Source organism: Malaya genurostris, chromosome 1 (genome assembly GCF_030247185.1).
Source record: "Malaya genurostris strain Urasoe2022 chromosome 1, Malgen_1.1, whole genome shotgun sequence".
Lineage (NCBI taxonomy): Eukaryota > Metazoa > Arthropoda > Insecta > Diptera > Culicidae > Malaya > Malaya genurostris.
In genome coordinates, this window is record NC_080570.1 from 134,287,750 (window position 1) to 134,309,943 (window position 22,194).

Below are 22,194 nucleotides of genomic sequence, written 5' to 3' on the forward strand. Positions count from 1 at the left end.
ATGTGATGCTCGAAAGAAATTTTTGGAACAAACACTCGACCAAAACATTTCACTTGATCAGACCATGTCAATTATAATAGTGCTTATGCAAAAAGTTAGTGTATTGTGTTTTTGTCAATTTAAATTAAAAAAAAAACAAAAAGTGTTATCTTGAAAAAAAATTTTTTTCGAAAATTCGACTTTCCTGGAACATAGTCCCATAGATTTTTTCAAAAAAAATTATTTTTCTGAGGTGGCACTAAATATTGACGTTTCATGCAATTCTAAGATGTTTGACCTCAAAAAAAAAAATTCAATTTCGGAAAACTCATGTACCCACCCCTCACCTATGACCGACTTGGCTCAAATTTTGCATAGGGACTTTTTTCGAGGTGTTTAAACTTTTGAACAATAGCGCTTAACAAAATTAGAGGTGATCCCAAAATATTGGCACCCTTATATACATGAGAGCGATTAAAAACAACGTGTTTTGTCGGTTACGTCACTTATACAATCATATCTCCGGAACCGAAAGTCACAGCCATTTGAATTTGATCAATGGCCCGACAGAAGTTTTCAAACCAGTATAAGTTTGTTAAAATCGGTTCAGCCATCTCTGAGAAAAAAGGGCACACACATACACACACAGACATTTTCCGATCTCGTCGAACTGAGTCGAATGGTATATAACATTATAGGTCTCCATTCGAAAGTCGGGCCCGAAAAATCTATCGCTGGTAGTTTTGAATTGGCCTGTTAGTTACTGGAGAATCAAAACTGAACAGCTAATTGGTATTCAATATACTCAAGTGAACACGGTGTACAGTAAACGAAAAATGGAACCACACACCACATACATTTCAAATGCGACTATCCAGTGAGTGAATGGATGTAACTCAGTTTTGTCATCCACTCATTAAAGAGGCTACCTGTTTGGTTCAACAATTTTGACTAAAGTGGAAACTGTGACATAGCATATATTTATAGATTCCGTTTTGTGCAAAGGTTCATACTCAGGGTGGTCATATTCAAATCTGTATGTTGCACGAGAAAAAAATCTGTATCGGGATATTAGTATTCTGTAATAAGAGTCTGTCAATAAAATTGAAGAAAAACGGAGTGAAAAAGTCATTAGTAACCAAAATTACTAACTGTACTGTCTGACTTTTATAATGTCGTAGATAAAAATACTTTTGACTTTAGCTTGTGAGCGTCTCAGAATGATGATTTGATGGTAAACCTCAATAATTCAATTATAAATTGATAATATAAGCTGATTGACAGATTTATTTTTTGACAGAGTATAATGAAGAGTAAGTTATCTTTAATCCCAAAAAACCGATCTTGTCCAATGATTGAAAATTTCATTCTCAATGATTTTATGTCGGATTGTAATAAATTTAACAAGCTCCCACTGTAATTTGCATTCCGCAAACAAGCGCAACTGTATGTGTTTCTGTGGGTTGATTGAATGACGGACGTACTTTGTGCCTCAATTTATCTCGGTTAAAGTCCAGTCGCCCTGATTTTTTTTTTCATTTCGTTGAATTTTTTGCCACGTGATTTCACATGCCCTCTCAAGTAAATTTGCGTGAACTGTGCCGCTCTACTTATATGCATCTTTTTGGATGTAAAATCACAAGGTATTTTTGAACTATATGGATCTGAATTTGAGATCAGGATCTAGATTTTAGTTTTGGATTCTGCACCCGAATTCTGAACTTGACGCTGGTTCCGAGTTCAAGACCTGGATTCTGATTGTGGGCTCCGAATTCTGGACATCGGTAATACGATGACAAGCCAAACCATTTGCTCAACGTGATAGCACCCAGTCTATGCAGTTCTTTTGATCAAATGTCATCATGGACATACAGAAAAGCATGAGTAAGGAACCTATGTGATACAGAAAAATCAGAGAATTTTCATTGTGTGGCTTTCAATTATTTTAGAAAGAATGTATTCTACTGAAACCGAATATGTGTCTTTGTTGACAGTTAAATATGAAATAAGATTCTCACTAATATTTTCTACGCATCAGGTGATGATAAGATAGTCTTCACTAAAGGAAATGCAGGGAAATTCGAACCTTTCGTTTTATCTGTTGTTATTTGACATTAGTCTATACGTCACTTCTGTCATCGTTTTACTTTTAATTCAATTTTTACTTAACAGTCAACCGATTAGGCGAAAATCAATAGATTTTTGAGATTCCAAAAGAGATTTTGTGTTTTGGAACTATGCTTGTTTCCCAACATTTTTGCGTAAACCAAACTAGTTCATATTTTTAAATTTATTGTTTGCGAATATTATGCACATCTTAAAAAGTTAGTTTTTATGTGAATTTTTTCTTTGATTCATGGACGGCTATTTTGAAGAACTTAGTTTGTGAGGAATATCGAATCACTATGTATTTTTCTACTCCGTAATATATTTTTTACACTACTAAATAATAAATTATCATGGAAAAATTTTGTTAAGTGTTTTTTGAAAACTTTTTTTTTGTAATTTACCAAAAGTAAGTTGCGCGGAAACTGCGTTTCCGAAAAAAACAACATAGATTTCTCATCAATATATTCCTTCAGAATCTTAGGTTGTTTTCATTACGAAATTATTCGAAGTTACAATATTTGTTGAAATTGTCTGAATTTCCAAAGTGGTTCGAAATCTCCCAGGATTTTTCAAAATAACGAAAAAGAATATTTTGTTTCATAAAGCTTATAACTTTAAAACTTTTTTGTATTTTCAAATTGTTGCTGTAATTTTAAAAAGGTTAAATTTTGCTTCTAGTTTATCGATCATTTTTCCAGCCTTGAAAAATTACGTGTTTTAGGTTTTGTTAATCATTCAGAAACAAAGCGAAATTTCCCACTTGCTATTTTTGTATCTGTCGTTTAAATGTTTCTTGATGTTTTCATACCAATCTATTGAGACAAGATAGTTCTTTCACTGAAAAATTCGTCGTATTATTAAAACTGACGTAATACTCGAAACCACACAGGTAGTAAAAAATTATGCCATTTTTGAACATTATTTCAACTCTAATTGAATAATCAGTGATGACGAAGTGAATCATCACTGTGAATAGTGTCGGGGAAAATAATGATCAGACAAAGTTACTCGTGAAAAAATCAGTTCATGAGATTTTCTAAAAAAAACTCAGAGGCTGAAAAAATCACTTCCAAGATTTTTATTCATGAAACAAGCGTACACAAAACTCTGAACTTTCGAAGTTCATAAGTGATTTTTTGTGCCCGCAAAAGTTGATGACGAATTTTTAACCACGAATTATCGCTAAGGAGATAATGGAAAGAGTCTCCGATGATAATTCGATGCTGAATTTCCACTAGGCTTAAGTTAGACACCGAAGTGATTGGATTTAAATATTATGTTTTCATCACTGATGAAATCTCTACTGAATAAATTCGCATATGAGAAATATTGACGGCGATATTTTTGATGCACGTATGCCAGTACGAACATTTTTTTTTCTACATTCTGATTATAGCGATGCTTTAGATTAAACCCAGTAAAACATTCTTTGCATGAATTTGATTTATAGAAGTAACAGGAGTGCAGTATTGTACATGTCTCAAACACACAGCAGGCGCAGCGTTTGCATAGCGCGTTTGAATTGGTGTAGCGATTGCCTGCACTCCTGTTACTTCTGCGTATGATATTCAAGAAAAATTTGCTAATGTTTCTTAATCAACTGCATATAACATGAATTGTGATGGGTTTTTATTAATGTTTGTATTATCATTATATCAATTATTAATCACAGCACTTGTTGCTTCTATTGTTGATATTACTCCACCATTTAAGAAATTGGCTATGGAAATTCATTTCCCAAAAATCTTCTGTTCAAGAATAGTATCAGATATATTGAATGTGCGAACTGTTTTCTTAAACATCATCGAACAAAATGTTCACTAGTAAACTTTTTAAAACTGATTTTTTGCCATGTGAAATCAGCTTAAGTGAGAATCGCGTTCGCCAAAAAAACAGTACTGAACTTTTCTGCAGTGCGTTTTGTGATTGATATTTTTTTTGTCTGAAAATCTCTTATGAAAAATTTCAGTCAAGATTTTCCAAATTTTATTTTTTTCTCAAAACTGGCTGTGATAATAGTCTACTATTTTCTTCTGATCGGATTCTTAGGATCTAGTCAAACAACTTCCATGTCCAAATTTTGCGTCTTATAAAGTTTCTATTCGTGTACGAATTAGTAATACTTCGCGACTTAATAAATAATTAGATAGTAGTTACTGAAATGCCGCCGTTTGGGAGGAAAACTTTCGAATTGATTTTCGCAGTACTTAACGGATCGTGATGAGGCAAAGAGTTTTTTACCAGCGATACCTGTCAGTGAGCTTTGGTATGCCTCAAGGCTGCCATCACGGACCTTTTATTTTATTTTTTATTAATTTTTTTTTCGAAATTCAAAGCTTTTTGCTGTAGACTCAATACTATCGTTATCCAGTTCTATGGATTTTTTAAATAAATATCTAATACTACAATTACGTTATGTATAACTTTTTCATTTGTTGTGCTAATGTTTTCGAATTTTATTTGTCTGGTTGTAGTGTTAGAAGGGTTTAGTTTCTGAAATTCTTTTTTTTTTGCAAAAGTTCTTATATTTTTAGGGTATTCAAGTGTTTAGTCATGTTGTTTTTTTTTGTATTGTTCTATTATTAGGAGATATCAGTGATAATTGTATTACGGATCATGTTATTTGAATTGCGTGTTTGTAATCTGTTAATACAAATGGTCGGCTTTCTCTTGCTTCATTTGAAATAATGAAAACACAATAAAACAAAACTGTATGACCTAAGCTAGAACATAGTAATTTAATTTTTTTTTTATATTGTTCACCAACTTTTGTGTGCTTCAAAAATTTCCGCTATGAATCATGCCGAGTGGACGTGTTACGAGATGATTCCGTAATAATATTATGGCAAAGCCATGGGGACTGGAGCTGTTGGAACGTGTTGTAAGTCATCTGTTGATTCTCTAACTTTCAGGTGAAAATGAAGTTTGGCCTATGCACGTTGCAGTCCTTTGCCGTCGTGGTGTAACGTGAAACGGCACCGTTCTGGAGCAGCCATCAATTTCTGAATGCAGGGTTATAGCAGCTGTGACATTTTCAACATTTGCTTTGCCAAAGGAGAGCCAATTATCAAGTCTTGATGATTTCACCGAACCTGATGGCTGACGATGATTTCCTGGCTTGCTCGTATATCAGCGTCAAATTTTTAAACGAAAAACCCTGCAAACGAGGCTGACAAATCACTTCGTTTCGCAGTAGTTTTCTTCGAAGCCCGCTGCCAAGCACCATAATCAAATTTTCATTTAATTTCCTGAATGCTTAATGAACCTCGTTTCATCAGTACGGAACGATTGCTGTGAAAATGCTGTAGTTTCGGGCTGAGTGATGTAGATGTGAATGTGCCTGATTTTAGTCACGTTCGCGATTTCGTTAGCGGCCATAGTTTTCCTCCACAGAGAACAGACGTGATTGGTGTGGAAAAGTATCTACCGAGAGACATGAAGCGTCCGATTGTTTTGGATTGAGTATTAATTCTAATACACGTTTTTGGAGCTGCTTCAAATAAGTGATCAATTATTTAAAGTGATGTATAAATCGTTTTTTAAATGACTAGTGAATTAACTTGAATGTCTGACGAAAGAGAATTTCTTTCTTCGTCGTACACTGCTATGAGAAAATTTTCCACGATCACAAAATCTTTCGGAAATCATTTTCCTATAGTAGTAGTATATCGAATAAAATTTGAATATCTAACACTGAATTATTTACAGCGAAATCGAAGTGCGTCCATACTTTCTGGGACAGTCTTTATGTCAGTTTTAAAATTTGAATCCTGAAATTATAACAAAAGAAACTGGCAGCCACAGCAGCGTTATACTCGTGTTTCAAATATAGAAAAAATAGAACGGCAACGTATACCAGTTTTAAATTTGACAGTAGAACTGTTCGAATAAAACTAAAGCGGCCGGCAAAGGATACATTTGTTTTAGTTTTAGTTCTATTATTGTTCGCCTATATAGAACTTCTAGCTGCTGAATTTGTCTAAGGCTTGTTGATATGGCTACGTAATCCAATCAAGTATTTGAGTTTCAAATGAGGAATGATGTAACTATTGCACCTCCATCCTACGAGACATAACCTCAGACGATGGATGATGCAGTTGGGATTTCACACCAGCCGTTGAAAATTCGGATGCTGTAAATTGTCAGTCAACTATCTCGGATGAGCTGGCTGAAGCTTGTATCACGAATGAAAGATCCAGACTTATCACTGCCAACTTGTTGGAGAAGGCAAGATTCGTTCTTGGGCTGCATCCAAACATGTCAGCTACTGGTACAGCTCGCAAACTTGCGCTCAGACAACAGCACGTTTACCGGATTTCAATCTGAAAATGTTAAAATGTCTATTGCATTTTTACAAGTTTCACTGCAGGATTCTGATCTGAGCTCTGACTGGTTATTGCAAACTCAACCATGCTTACTGAATATTATTTTTGTGATTTGTGTGAGTACGATTACGGTACTTCATATCATCTGGTATGTAACTTTTTGGTTTTTGGTTCTACATACATGGTTGAATATGTGTATGGTGAGCTAAAATTAAAGGATATTCTATCGTTTCTCACCCAATGTGGTAAGGAGTTATAGTCAGAGGGGGTTCATAGCTCTTCCTGGAGTGAATGAATCTTTTCCAATGTTTTTACCCTGATAGGTCCTAGCAGATTGTTTAGCACGCCTCTAAACAAAAAATAGCTGTCATTTTCAGATTCGATTTAATGACTTTTTCTTTCCTTGCGCTTTAATTGCTTACCATGTTCATATACAGATTTTTATTACAGAATTTTGATCTCCCAGTACAGATTTGCAGATTTTTCTACTAAAGTATATTGATTCCAATGTGGCAACTCTGCACGATATACGAAATTGAACAAAGCACGCTATGTGTTTCATTCGCAAGGGCGGTGGTATTTTTTTTTCTTCCGTGCCAACACGTAACGTTGCGTACCGGTTTTGCATCGTCATTTTGTATGGCGGTTTGAAAGTTTTGACACGATATAATTTCGGAACCGAAAATTGGAATCGGATGAAATTGCGCAGTAACTTTCAAGACAACGAGAGCGTTAATTTGAATTGAGATTTGTGAAAATCGGTTTAACCATTGCTGAGAAATCGAAGTAAGTTCTGTTTTTTGGAACTTTTTTTCTCATTATTATCGGTGATTTCGTAACCGAAAACCGGGGACAGATACAAAGCTCACTGGAAGCTTTTTCAGAACAGTAAATGAGAAGATTTTTTTATTTTATTTGGTATAAAAGTCAATATTTGATTAGTCCATCATTCGCCTGTAATTCATCCTCAAAAGTGATATTGACAGATGATGGATTTCAATGTATTAATATTCATAGTGAATTTTATTTTGGAAACTCATATTAACAAGGCTCGTATCATAAACACCTGATTCAAACAAAACAAACGGTATGAAACTGAAGAAAATAACAAGCTATGTTATTAAAATGGGTTTTTTTTGTTGTTGCTGGGATTCCCAAAGTCATTATTCATATGGGAGTAGTTCACATCCAATTCGAATCCAATTGGAATCGCATATAAATCAGATCGATTTCGTTCCGCGAAATTGCTATCGAATTTGTATGCATTTCGCAATTTCTATGCAGTAGCAGCAGGTGCAGTTTCGGTTGAATTTAATGCCGAGATAATTGTGCAAGATGAAAAAATATATAGAAATCATGCTTGTGTGGGATGTACACTAGGAAAGGGAAAGGCATACTTTTTTTCATTTTAGTAGACTTTCCTTCATTGCATAACAAGGTCCGGAAAGTAAAATAGAAAAAGTTGCTGATGAAATTACGCATTCGCAACGTTTCCACCAGACGTTGAAGTTCACGGAATGACGAACTTATAACAAGTGGAAAAAACGGAAGCAAAAATCACCTCAAAAGCGTAAAAGAAACTGAAACAATGACAACGTACTGGGAAACTTGACAACATTCTGTCAAAAATGTACCTCTGAGAAAACTTTGGTAATAACTCGTAGGAAATTGTGCGGTGCGCTATGGAATTTACGTGATCCATTCAAGAGACAGTAATGGAAATTATGCCAAAGTGCAAAATAGAAACGAAATTTGTACATTGCGAGAGTAGCCGCCAACTAGGCTAAGAGTGATGGTAATATTGGTCATTATAAAAACACGCTAACGAAATTATTATTTTCGACACCAACCAAAACCGTTTCTTCCAAAGGTCGCAAACTAAACGACCGAAACCATACGTGGCATGAAACTGTTTTTTTTCGGTCTAAGTGACTCCGAACAGCAACATCGCATTTCACTCAGTGCGTAAAAATTTATTTCGCTCATCACCTCTCGATGAGATGCGATTTTGTGAATGATTGATGATATTTTCGCTGGTTTTATTATGCGGAGGTGCGTCCGCAACGTCAAACGAAGTTTGGCTGAAATTAATTTCCTCCCCCTAAAATGGCCCTGACGAATGGCGTCTAGATGTTTGCTTGAAACTCCACAAAATTGTATACAATTTTCTTATTGAATTTACTGGTATAATCATGCTATTCCTGTTGTCTCTATTCCGTTCCAGATAGATGTGGGGGTGACATCGAGATGGGCCAGGGGCTCGAACCGCTAACCGCAGATCTTTGTCTGTCCTCCCGGTCGCAGCCCCCCCAGCTTCCGTCTCGCACTGATTTCTTCGAGCAATCGAAGAAGAAGAACGTGTCCAAAGCAACAGCAGCAACTAGCACATCAGCTGAAGCAGCAGCAGCACCATTAGCACTACAACTACCGTTACCCAGTGGAAGACGAAGCGATCGATACAAGCGGACGCCTTGGCAGCTGTCCGCGGTGGGCAGCTCGAAGTCGAAAACACAAGGCATCCGTTCAACTCAGCTTTCAATGCTACTAGGTGAATAACTCGAAACAACTGGCTAGTCAGTCAGTCTGTGTGATTGATTATACTTTTGTTTCTCTCCCTTCGTCGTCGTCGGATAGATTTTCCTTCTAACACACACATGATGGAGTTTGGCTAGGCCTTCCTACTAAGTATGCAGAAGCCAAGCTCAACTTAGTGCCTCTTGCGGGACGGCACTAATAAAATCAAACAACAACAACAACAAAAAAACAAGAAACACTAATTGACAGTAACTGGTACTGTCGAACCAAAACAGGGAGTAGCTACCGCCAGGCCGCAACCATACCATCCACGGCCTAGTATTCGAACAGCCACAAAGTGTTGCCCCTGTTGGCCATGGAACCACCTGGCGTGCTGCCACCGGACCGAGATGGAGGCAAGCTTCTACAGCAGCAGCACAGCCTACAGCAGCAACATCATCCGCAGTCACCTCCACCGACACTGGCACTGGCGGCCACAACAACATCGCTACTACAAACGCAAGCTCAACAACCTACGCAACAGTTACAACTGCAACCGTACCGCAACAACAATCAACTACAGCTAGTGCCATCTCTGTCGGTAACGAATCATCAGCAGCTACTCGCAACAGCAGCAGGAGCAACGACCACATCGACGGGGTCAACGACCACCATCAACCAAAGTGGGAGTGGAGTCCAGACGGGGATCGAGAAACTGTCGCGACCGATGGCATTTGATAAGGTAGGTGGATTCGGCAGTAATTTCAAACGCATATTCCTTTTCATATATATATTTTTGAAAAAATTAGAAGGTTCTGTACAAGACACGACCGATCCGGATGGCCTTAAAAATGCATCACACATGTATTTATATTTGAAACTAGGCTGCAAATCACAAATTTCCATCTAGTGTTGAAAAGTTAAAATTATATTGATTGATGATATGCGATGTTTGATGTTCGTTCAATGCGTTTAATAACGGTCATAAATAAAGGTACACATGTCTAAGACCTTCTGAATATTTATACAGCACAACAACCCACAAGACATGTGATGATACCATATTTGTTGAGATCATTTACATTCCTAGATTAAATGACGACAATTCATTGCATAGATTAGCACAGCCGATTCGTGGAGAACGGAAAACATCTTCTAATTTTGTAGGTCATATTAGTAGATGGTCGTACAAATTTACTTTAGCTATACTGGTTTCGGATTCAGGTTCCGGAAATGACGATCTCAGAAAACTGACATTGTGATCCTTCCGGTCCATTGAGACGCCCTTCGAGGCACTCGTGCTGACTTCTGTCTATTGTCGGGTAATCATTCTGTTCTCTGACGTATAATAATGGATTCAGCCAAACATGTACTCGAAGTGCGCTTGCGTTCGTTTTTCTAGCTTTAAATAAGTATGTGCGGGATCCAACGGCCGGATATCTTTCTCATCTGCAGAATCTTGTGTTGATCCATGTCAACACCAGCCAATTAGAACGCGTTCTGAGGAAGAGAACAAAATATCTGCTGCTGTACAACAAATCGTTCGGGGAAAATGTTCCGAAAAGTGGTGAATATCGCAGTGAGTTTCTAAATTTGGTCCTTCTGAATGCTACAAACGAATCCCTACAGCATATTGATAGTTTCTTTCAATAAATTATGCAAATCCGAAATGAAATAATCGACATTAAAATTCTATATGCGGCTATTTTTATAGCCGTTAGGACCGCCCATTAGTGAAAAAGCTACAAACGAAATCAGGTAAAAACAAACCTCTCAACAAAATTGGATTAGTTTTGATTCTATCGCCACTGCGAGCAGATGTATTTTGTGTCGTTTGCAAAGCTAGTTTCGCTTCCGACAAGAGCGATTATGTCACAGCTGCCAGTCATTTGCATTGGTGGAAAAGCAACGGTGGAGAGCATTACACAAAATCAGCCATTCTAATGGCTTTAAAAGTTTTCTATAGAACTTTTAGGATTTCTTGCTTGCAAATCGAAGGTAAATATCCTCAGTTTAGTGCAAATTTAGAACTGTTTGATTTGATTTTTGCACTTTTCGCTGTGTGAAATTCACAGTAATCTAGATCAAGTAAAACCTTCTTTGTTTTTGCGAAAAATGTGGAAAAGGGGAATGCTTGCATAATTCATACAATTGATCAACTAATTGATGTTCGGAAGTGTTAAGGAACATGTCAGTTGTTCTCGTATTCACGACATCCAGTTATGTCTCTGACATTACCCACCCGCCTTTTTTCGTTTCTGTTTCTGATTTCGGGAAGGACCAAGGCCTTTTCCCTCCCTCTGGGTACGTGGCTGTCGGTAACATTGAAAATATTGAAGCCGTTAAATCACGTGAAATAATATTTCAATTTACTGAATACTCTCTTATCAAGCAAAGAGCTAATGATTCCTTCATGGATAGAATAGAACAATTAATTCTCTTGAATAATATTTATGCTCATTTTTCTACAAAATTAGATACAAATTTTCGTTTCGATAAGATATGCCATCGTACTAATTTTGATCTGTGTATTCCATGTCGTTGTACGATCGTTATTAATCATTTCATGATTTACACATTTGCAGTAAATTTAGCAAATAAGTGACTCTTCAATATGTAGAAAATTGGGATGCCAAAACTCTTGTAACGCTTTTTAGCACCTATAACTTACGAAAAGCAACACATATAACGCTTCCTAACACACAAAACAAAAGAGTAACGAATGTAACGTTTCGTAACGCTTGTACTCTTGAAAATGTAACACATGTAACGTTTTGTTACAACTAAACCTTACAAAAAAAGTTACGCATGTAACGATTTGTAACACCTATAATTTAAAAATGAGTAACGCATGTAATGCTTCATAACGTCTAAAACTTATTTAAAGTAACGCCTCTAACTTACACTCACAAAACACACGCATGTAACGCTTCATAATGCCAAAATCTTATACAAAGTAACATATGTCACCTGCAACTTACAAAAAGTAACGCTTCCTAACGCCTAAAACTTACTAAAAAGTCACGTTTGTAACCCTTCGTAACGCCTTAAACTGACAAATAGAGTAACGAATGTAACGTTTCGTAACGCCCATGACTCACAAAAAAGCAAAGCATGTTACGCTTTTTAACGCGTAGGATTCACAGTAAACTAACACATGTAATGCTTCTTAACACCTATAATTTACTAAAACGTAAGGCATGAAACGCTTCATAACACCTAAAGCTTACAAATAATAACGCTTCATAAAGCCCAAACTTGTAAAATGTAACACATGCATCTCTTCAAACTTACAAATGAGTAACGCTTGTAACGCATTTGACGCTTTGTAGTGATTATCACTCATAAAAAGTAACACATGTAACGCTTTGTAACTCACAAAAAATGTAGCGCATATAACGCCTGTAAGTTACAAAAAAGTAACACATGTAACGCTTCGTAACACCTATGATTTACAAAAAAGTAACGCTTGTAACGCTTCGTAACGTCTATAACTTATGATAACTAACGCATATAACGATTCGTAACGCCTATTATTACAAAACAGTAACGCGTTCAATGCTTCGTAATGATTATAACTTACTACAAAGTAACGTATGTAACGCTCCATAACACCTATAACTTACAAAAAAGTAACGCACATAACGCCCACAACTCACAAAAACTAACGCATGTAGTGCTTCATAAACTTATACAGAGTAACACATATCACGTTTCACAACACCTGTAACTTACAAAAAGTAACACTTCATAACGTCTCTAACTTACAAACGAAAACATCTCGTAACGCTTAAAACTTGCTAAGAAGAAACGCTTGTAACTTACAACCGAGTAACACATGTAATGCTTCGCCACATCTATAACTTTGTAAAGCCTATGTTTCACAAAAAAAGTAATGCATGTAACGCTTCGTAAAGCCCAAAATTAAAAAAAGTAACATATAGGCGCCTTCAAATTACAAAAAAAAGTAACGCACGCAACGCTTCGTGACTCCTGTGACTCACAAAAGGCGGGTGGGTAATGTCAGAGACATAACTGGATGTCGTGAATACGAAAACAACTGACATGTTCCTTAACACTTCCGAATATCAATTAGTTGATCAATTGTATGAATTATGCAAGCATTCTCCTTTTCCACATTTTTCGCAAAAACAAAGAAGGCTTCACTTGATCTCGATTACTGTGAATTTCACACAGCGAAAAGTGCACAAATCTAACCAAACTGTTCTAGATTTACACTAAACTGAGGATATTTCCTTTCGATTTGCGAACAACGAATCCTAATAGTTCTTCAGAAAACTTTTAGAGCCATTAGAACGGCTGATTTTTTGTAATGCTCTCCACCGTTGCTTTTTTATTCATGCAAATGACTGGCAGCTGTGACGTAATCGTTCTGCTCGCATTGGCGATGGAATCCAAACTGATTCAATTTTTGTTAGGAGCTTTCTTTTACGTGATTTCGTTTGTAGCTTTTTCACTAATGGGTGGTCCTAACGTCGATGTTTAATGTCAATTATTTCATTTCGGATTTGCATAATTTATTGAAAGAAACTATCAATATGCTGTAGGGATTCGTTTTTAGCATTCAGAAGGACCAAATTGAGGAACTCACTACGATTTTCAACACTTTTTGGAACATTTTTCTCGAACGATTTGTTGTACAGCAGCAGATATTTTGTTCTCTTCCTCAGAACGCGTTCTGATTGGCTGGTGTTGACATAAGTCAAATAAGATAGGTTTTTCAATAGTGTACTATTGAAATACTTCAATGCTTTTGCTATACACTTTTAAGTTGAAAAATTTCGATTCTATTGGTAGTTAGATTGTATAAATCCTTCCACAGATCACTGAGCAAAAATTTTGAAATAACGCGATGTTTTATTCAATTTACGCGAAATTTAATTTACGCACCCTCGACTTTGAGCGTAAATTGAGGGTCCAGTGTATTAACTTCCAAAAGATTGTGTGAAATTTGATGATATTTCGAATATTCAGAAAAAAGTGAAGTGGCAATGGATGAAACATGGATCACTTCACTACGGAATCAAAACGATCATCATTTGTGTGGACTGCAGCCGGCGAACTACGTCCGAAATGTCCAAGGCACAATGGTCATCTGGGAAGGTTATTACTTCAGTATTTCGGGATACACATGGTATAATCTAACTCGAGAAAAGAAAAACAATCAAAAGCAAATACTAAAGCGTTGTACGATGGTTTGAATGTAAAAGTCAAAAAAAAAATCGCTGCTTCAACAAGACAATGCACCGATTCAAAAATCGATGGCAATTATGATTAAATTGAACGAATTACACTTTGAATTGCTTCTTCATGCACTGTATAGCCTATATCTGGTCCTCAGTGACTACTGGTCGCTCGCTGATCTAAAAACAAGCGTTGGAATGATTGTATTGCTCTTAAAAAGATTACATTGATGAATAAAATCAATTCCTGGCAACAAACAATGAGTTTCTCGTAGGACTGTCCCAGAAAGTATGGACGCACTTTGATTTCGCTGTAAATAATTCACAAGTGTTAGATGTTCAAATTTTATTAGATATACTAATAATATTAGACTACAACAACAGAATATTATTCTTAACATTTGCTACTTAGCCATTGTAGACTAGCTGGCGCACCTTCTTGCGAACGTTCCTCATTAAATTCCGTACAGACTTCTTGGCGAAAAGTTTTGACACTTTTTTCCAATCTTTTTCGAACTGTTGAATGATTTCGGCTGCCGAGACATGTTTCCTAAGATGCGTCTTCGTTAATGGCCAAAATTCCTCAATTGGTCGAAGTTGTGGGCAATTTGGTGGATTCATGTCTTTTGGGACGAAAGTGACATTTTTGGTAGTATACCATTTTACCGTTGATTTCGAGTAGTGGCAAGAAGCAAGATCTGGCCAGAAGACAACCGGATCCTTGTGGCTTCGAATCATGGGTAGAAGTCGTTTTTGTAAACATTCCTTGATGTATATTTCGCTGTTCATTGAAGCAGTGGGGATGAAGGGTTTCGAAATCTTACCGCAGCTACAAATTGCTCACCAGACCATAGTTTTTTTACCAAATTTTTCGACTTCAATCGATGCCTCGGACTGGTTTAACACTTGCCCTTCTCGCACCGTATAATATTGTGGTCCCGGCAAGGATTTGTAATCAAGTTTCACGTAGGTTTCGTCGTCCTTGATTATGCGGTTTAAATTTCCAGCAAGAATCGTATTGTACAGCTTTCGAACCCTCGGCCTGATCGATGCTTCTTGTTTCGGACAACGTTTTGGTTGTTTCTGCTTCTTATAAGTTCGAAGATTCAAACGTTCTTTAACGCGAAGAACATTTGACTTCGAAGTGCCCACTTTTTTGGCCACATCCCGAACTGAACCCTCTTTCTTTTGCTCGAACGTCTTCAGTATACGTTTATCCAACTGAGGGTTGGCAAGATCTTTTTTTCGACTCGTTTTCGGTTAATCCTCAAAGGTGTTATCCTCACCGAACTTCCTGATTGCATTTCGCACGGCTTTTTCATTTACTCCTTCCATTTTTGCTATCTTTCTCAGTGACAGTCCGCGTTCTGTGCACCTTTTGTACACAATTTGTCGACGTTGTTCTACTGAAAGTTCACGCATTTTGAAACAAACTAATGAAAACGAATAAACAACTGCACAAGTACTTAGAGAAAAGTGTAAACAACTGGACGCAGCCATAAAAATTGACAGATTCTGAACCATTGCGAAATGGCAGCGGTTTTTGGTTGCGTCCATACTTTCTGAGACAGTCTTTAGTTAGTCACACGGCTTATTGAGTGATGGGTTCATAATTTGAAAGAGCCAAACCAGGTAAATAAGGTGTGTCGGGAAACAATTGAAACCGTAGATTTTTGTCAAGGTAACAACAATCTGACAATTCGGGTCCCATCGGCGGCAGTCGAAACCACTATTTGACAATGTAATTTGACGGAGAACTAGCACCGTAATGTTAGTCCAATTTTTCTATGGTTTCCTTCATCGTTTACCGTTTAATAAAAAACGTTTTCTGGAAGGACGAAAACAAAACATTTGGCTGTGCCGTGCAGAACATTTGACATTGGCAAGACTGTGTTAATATCAATGTATGAACGAATGGAGTTTTCAGTCTTCTTCAACTGAATATTTAAAGCTTTTCGATGAAAGCTCAGCATTTCTTAACCAATCTGCGTTATTTTTGGTACAGTAGACAAAAAAACCAAGCAAGGGTTTTCGCAATCTGAATATTTGAATTGTCGATGGAAAAAGTTGATGCAGCGAAATTTCGAATGAGTAGCTCGAAGCTACGAACAAGATAAGATCCTTGTACCAAATATTCTCTTTCTTCTTATGAAAAATCTAATCGTCATTGTTTCCACTGCTTGAACTGTGATTAGTTTAATTCATAGCAAACAACTTCCCACCAACGTGTGCCCGAGGGGAGTGTAATAAATTGAATATGATTTATATTCTGCATCTTAAACTTTGCATGCTTGCGGTACATTAGCATACCAAACAGAAGAGCTAATTAACAATTCAATGAAACATTCAACCACGCACGGAACACATCCGGCCCGGCCGTCCTCCGCTCCGATTCGCCGACTTCACAACTCTGGTAGCACCGTTTATCATCATTGCTCCCGGAATGGGCCCCAGTGAAGCCGTATCCTGTGCAGCAATCAACGAGGTTCGCGCCACACAATAGCGCTAATAATCGAATTAATCTCCGGTGGCGCTGCCGACCAGACCAGAAGGTCAGCAGTCTGCCAGGAAAGATGCTCACCGGTGATGCCCGGAGAACACCCATTGCCCCCGTCTGCATCGTCATCATTTACCGCATTTGCCGGAACCGCACTGTTTTGATGTATGTATGTGTGCGTGTGAGTGTGTGTTTGAATATGTGGGAACGAACTTCTTCCGGAGCGGCTATCTCTCACCCAGGATAACTGAAAGCTTAGTCCGCATCGTGTCACAGTCACAGGAGCGAGAAGGGGCCACTGCGGTGTCAGCAAAATATAATTGATTATCTCATTGAAAAGATTGCTGATTTTCATATGTACGGTTATGATACCCTTTTTCCGTGTGGATAACGGTCGTGTTATTGAATTTGATATACATACTACTATCTAGCTTGCTTTGATGTAAAACCGAACTTCCGGAGTACGACAGCACTTGAATTATTCCGACTGGTTGCACTTTATCATTTTGCTGAAAATGTTCGCATCTTTTATGACACATTTTCAACGAATGTTAGGTTCTATTCGTGCTTACATTCCTGTTCTTCGCAGGTACATCAGCAAATCTATCTATGAGGACAAACGTTAGAAGTCGTCTTTCAATTGAGTTTTAGCCGATTTTCAGCTTCACAATATTCTTTAGAGTAAAATTGCTGAAATTCAAATAGAATATTGCCGTATAAATTCCATAGTTAAATGATTGAATGTTACAAATCAATGGAATCATTCTGCTGAACAAAATTATAAGAAACCCAACTTCCAGCAGAGCCATTTCCTCGAAAACTTTGTTAGCTTCTAATACGAAAATATTTTTCGACTACTTTCCATTTAGTTTTGAGCCATTTTCAATCCTTTCTTTCGTTTATTCTTTCCGTTGTTGTCAAAACACGAAGAGCAGAACCTCCCAACAGCGAAAGTCTTGTTCAATCATCTAAAATTACTTGAACCGCATTGAACATAACTTATCATTGAGTGGATATAACTTATCTTTCAGTGTGTGTGTGTTTTTTTTGCACGGGCCTTATGGAAACTACACGCAGAAAAATGGAGCTTATTTGAAAGAACAAAACAATTAGTAGATTCTTAAATTTGATTTTTGTTAATTTCTATCTAGAATATGATTGTTTCAAACAAATTTCCTCCTTCAACACCAACAGTAATCTTTGTTTGATGTGAATTAACATTTTGGTTTAACCCAACGAAAAAAAATGCTGTTCCAGCTGATTTTATTGTTGAAATAAACTACCAGTTTTTTGCTTATCAACAAAAGTTGAGTTGATTTTATTGGCAAAATGTTTGTTGATTTAATTCAAATTTATCTTTATGTTAATAAAAAAATTGATTCCTTTCATCTATGATCTAATTTGTATACCCAAGTAGCATGTTAAGTTGCTGTCCTGTATTTTTCTACTGATTGTGCAATTTATCAAGTTAGTTTATATTACTGTTGTGTTATGGAAAAAGCGCAATTTATCTGTGTTGTGCAACATATCTTCAAGTTAATCCGTTATTACGAACATTTATTCACAACTTAGTAAGCGACTTTTCGCCATGTTTCGGATCAAAGTGAAACATGATTTTCAATACTCATTAATGCAATTGTTTCTTAGCACCTAAACGACTATGCACAGCACCCTTTTTCGTGACTTTCTCAAAATCGGTTACGCCATCTCTGAGAAAAGTGAGTAATTTGAAATTGGAGTTTGTACACTAATCAGCCTGTAATTCTGAAAAAAAAACATTTTTGTCTGGATTACACCGGACTCGGTCTTTTTAAGGATTTTTAAGATATCTTTTATCAATCATTGTTTGCTTAGTTTTGCGGTTTTTTTATGCGAATTCTTAAAGATGGGCGGTTTTATTACTCCTCATAAATTTCATTGCATTCTAGGATGATTTTGAAGTTTGAAGTTTAGTTTGTTTTTGATAAAAAGAGACTAGTATAAAAATCAGTTTTGACAGGAAAAAGTTTTTCTTAGAAAAACATTTTATTTGCTTAAAGATGTCCATGCCATGCCTTACCATTGTTTGAAGGGTTTGTAGGGAACAAAATCATATGTATTGTAAATCGACATTAAGCTTTTAAAACCGATTTTTTGCAGTGTCGGATGCGATTCGTAATTTTTCCTGTATATTGATTAGGAAATTTTATATTGATTTGTCATCTTTCGACTATAATAATCAGAAAAAAAATGGTTAAAAAATAGTTAGACTCTTTTCAAAAGATAGTTTAGATCAATTTTGGAAAAAGAATGCATGTCTTTTTTTTTGGCGATGCCTACAGGTCCAGAAAATTTTATTAAAATCTGTGACGGTGCTGCCAACATTTTTCCGAGTCGGCGCTGAGTTCGCAATATTAAAATATATACGATTATCTACCTGAACTGCTGTGAGAATTCGGGAATTTCTGATTGCTGATTGATATTTATATACATAAGCAGTCATCAGTAAGATAATTTTTTTATCGGAATCCTCCCCGCCAAACCGAACCCTGGAAAACGGGTCTGGCATTCAGCTATTTCAGCTTGACAAATGCCCCAAACGGCGGGTTCGATTTGGAAACCGATATATGCCAAAGGCTCAAAACGGTTTCCTTTTTCGGACACACTATCTGAGGTGGGGATCTGTAAACCGGAATGCGGCGGCGGTATTCACAGGAAGCTCGTTTCTGTATGTATTACCATTATCGACAGAGGAAATCGTGACAGTGAAACTGTTTCCATTTCACTTTACGCACACCCCCCCAGCGCGTGGTGACACACATCCAGGCTTATTCGCTCTTCGATTTTCTTCCTTTTTTGCTACTGTCGGTGCGGTAGGTTGTGAAGTAGATTGGTATCATAACCGGTGGTTGGAACCTAAGTGCTGTCCCACATCGCAGGCACAGATACGGCTGTTTTTCTTTTTGCACGAGGTGAATTTGATTATCTTTATGGCACCAATCAAGGCAGAGTGGTTTAAATTTGGAGCTTATTCATTAGATCGGTAGTCGGACAGGATATTGCTTAGTAAAACGAGTTTCGTTTTGGTTAAATAACGCAAAAAAATGCTATTGGACAAAATATTGACTAAAGGCCAGATAGAAAACGTAATATCCAATCACACTTCGCTTCTACCATATAAAATTCACTAACGCATCCGGGTAACGTTCGGCAACTTCCCATCATCTGGTGCCAATAATAAAAGTTCTCGAACGGAGGGACAAACTTTTCTTGATACTCGAACTATTTCAGCAAATTCGAGCCGAGCTATATTTGCCATGTGTGTGTGTGTGTCTTTCGTTGAGGCAGCTCCCTTCCCGAACAAGAACATTCCCATTGTTCCAATCGTACAAAAAGGAAAAGATGTCAATGCTTCTGCCAGAGGGTCGTTTCCGTCGTCGTTCGTTTCACAATACAAAATTTATGTGATGATTTTCTCACCTAACTTTTTTGCTCTCTTCAGGTAGGCAACGAAGGCATTGTAGGTGTTGGTTGCATCACGCAAAAAAAAAATCATTGAAAAACATCACGTAATCCGAAAAAGGAAAAAGTTCGTTACACGTTACAAGCTAGCTTTCAACTTTATTTATTCAAGATTTTGCGCGAATTTTGACTGTATATATATACAGTTTACATCCTCCAAGAAAAGTAAAGAGCTGAGAAATACTCGAAGCTTGTTTTAAATTACTAATTACAAGACTTTCACATTAATTGCCAAAGTTTCATTTTTCGATTCGAGGTTATTAAGTTGGTCAAAATGGTAAAATTGTAAAATTGTAACCGTAGAACCGGACGAATATTAAAAAGAACAGAATCAATGTCAAATATCAATATTACAAAGTGTTCTTGAATTAATAACTAAAAAATTGACATAATTCCGAACGAATAATATAATAGATTTTTTTTTCGTTTTTTGCCGAATCCGGACAAAATTCCACATCAACTTATAACAATTTTCATTTAAATCTAAATTTTTGGAAAATTGTTCAACCTTTTCTGAGGAAATGGAATGATTTCCGCACGGAAAAACCGAAATCAGCATTTTGGCGAAAAAATTAGTTGATTTCCAGATTTTAGTACATCATTTGACATATACAATTAGAGTGGCAACATTCGAAACTCACTTCACTGTTCCGCGTAGAACCATTATTACGCACAATCTCTTCAAATGCGCACAAATTTTGAATAGATACACTTTCCACTAAGAGTTAGCGTCATTTTTAAATATCGGTTTAGAAATTTATATATGGATATATCGTAAGACATGCGAAAAACATCTAAACAATTGCAAACACTTTCAACAAGACTGTCCTTTGTAGCTTTTTAATGGATTGTTTGGCTTTGACACTTCTCATGAGTTTTTGTATAATACACTTGTTAATAAAACCAATTTCATTTTTGTTTTCTGTGCTGTCCCTCAGTAATAACGGTAATAGATAAATAGAAACATATTTTCGGTTTTAATAACAAAATTAGTTGTCAATGAGAATTTCGTGTTGGATTGAAATATTGCGGGTTTTTGCCCAGGATATTCGCCAACTAAACACATTCTCTAAAAATAAGAGTTTTTTTCAGCAAAGTAAATTCTCAATTTTAACAAATTTTATAGTTATTTTGGAAATTTTACGATTTAGGCGCAGTGCTAATTTCGGTCGTTCCGTGCGGTTTGGAGTATGCGATCACTTTTTACAATACTTCCCGGTTCCGGGAGATCCTGTATGCCCGATATCAATGTATTTGGTCATTGACTAACCAAATCTGTCCGGTTGGGGAAATATATGGCTAGTTTGAAATATTTTGATTTTTTTCAGTGCCCTGTAAACAAACACGCTGCTGAAAATAAAAGGTTTATACTTATCAATCTGTAATTTCGGAATAGAAGGTCATATCCGGACCAATTTCGATACAGTTTTATGCGATTGTAAGACCTTTCATTTAAATTCATAATTCAAAGCATTCATTTAAATTCATAATTCAAAGCATGTGAAAATGAATCATATCAGAAACTTCACAATTTAATTATCAAACATTCCATCATTACCAGGAGCCTTCATGTTGTTAAGTTTCCTAATAATTGACCTAATTTCATCAAAATTCGTCGCAGTAATGTCATCTTGTAACAACACTTGAGTTAAGCATGATCAGATTTCAGAGAGATTCCAATTTCAAATTAAAATTGTGGACACTCTCGAACTGCTGAGCACGTTTTTGAGCTTTTTCGTAATTTGTAAGGCGTATTTGATTTCCTGCCTTGAGAGCAGGAATTGGTTTCTGTGGTTTAGAATATGGTTTAATTTGTTCAACTTCTTTAGCGAAATTTTCATTTCGCAAAAGAGTAAATCTATGTTTAATTTCTTTTTGTAAATCCTTAACTATGTTTTTCATAGCAGGATCACGAGAACGTTGATATTGACGTCGACGAACATTCTTCATCCGAATGAGCAGTTGAAGATTGTCATCGATGATAGGAGATTTTAATTTAGTTTGAGCTTCGGGAACTGAAAGGTTTCTAGCTTCGATAATGTAATGATTCAAATTATCTATTGCT

General features: G+C 36.5%; 1 protein-coding gene across 5 annotated transcripts in view; it reads left to right on the forward strand.

The window, feature by feature from the left end:
* LOC131425831 (uncharacterized) overlaps positions 1 to 22,194 on the forward strand; it is a 175,691-nt gene that overhangs the window by 132,043 nt on the left and 21,454 nt on the right. For all 5 annotated transcript variants that reach the window (XR_009229033.1, XR_009229034.1, XR_009229035.1 and 2 more), the window contains 2 exons: positions 8,638 to 8,961; positions 9,048 to 9,669. Coding sequence is in view for 1 of the 5 variants with exons in the window: in XM_058588038.1 (XP_058444021.1) it covers positions 9,304 to 9,669 (366 nt within the window). In the remaining 4 variants the exon portion in view is untranslated. The remainder of the gene's footprint in view (positions 1 to 8,637; positions 8,962 to 9,047; positions 9,670 to 22,194) is intronic.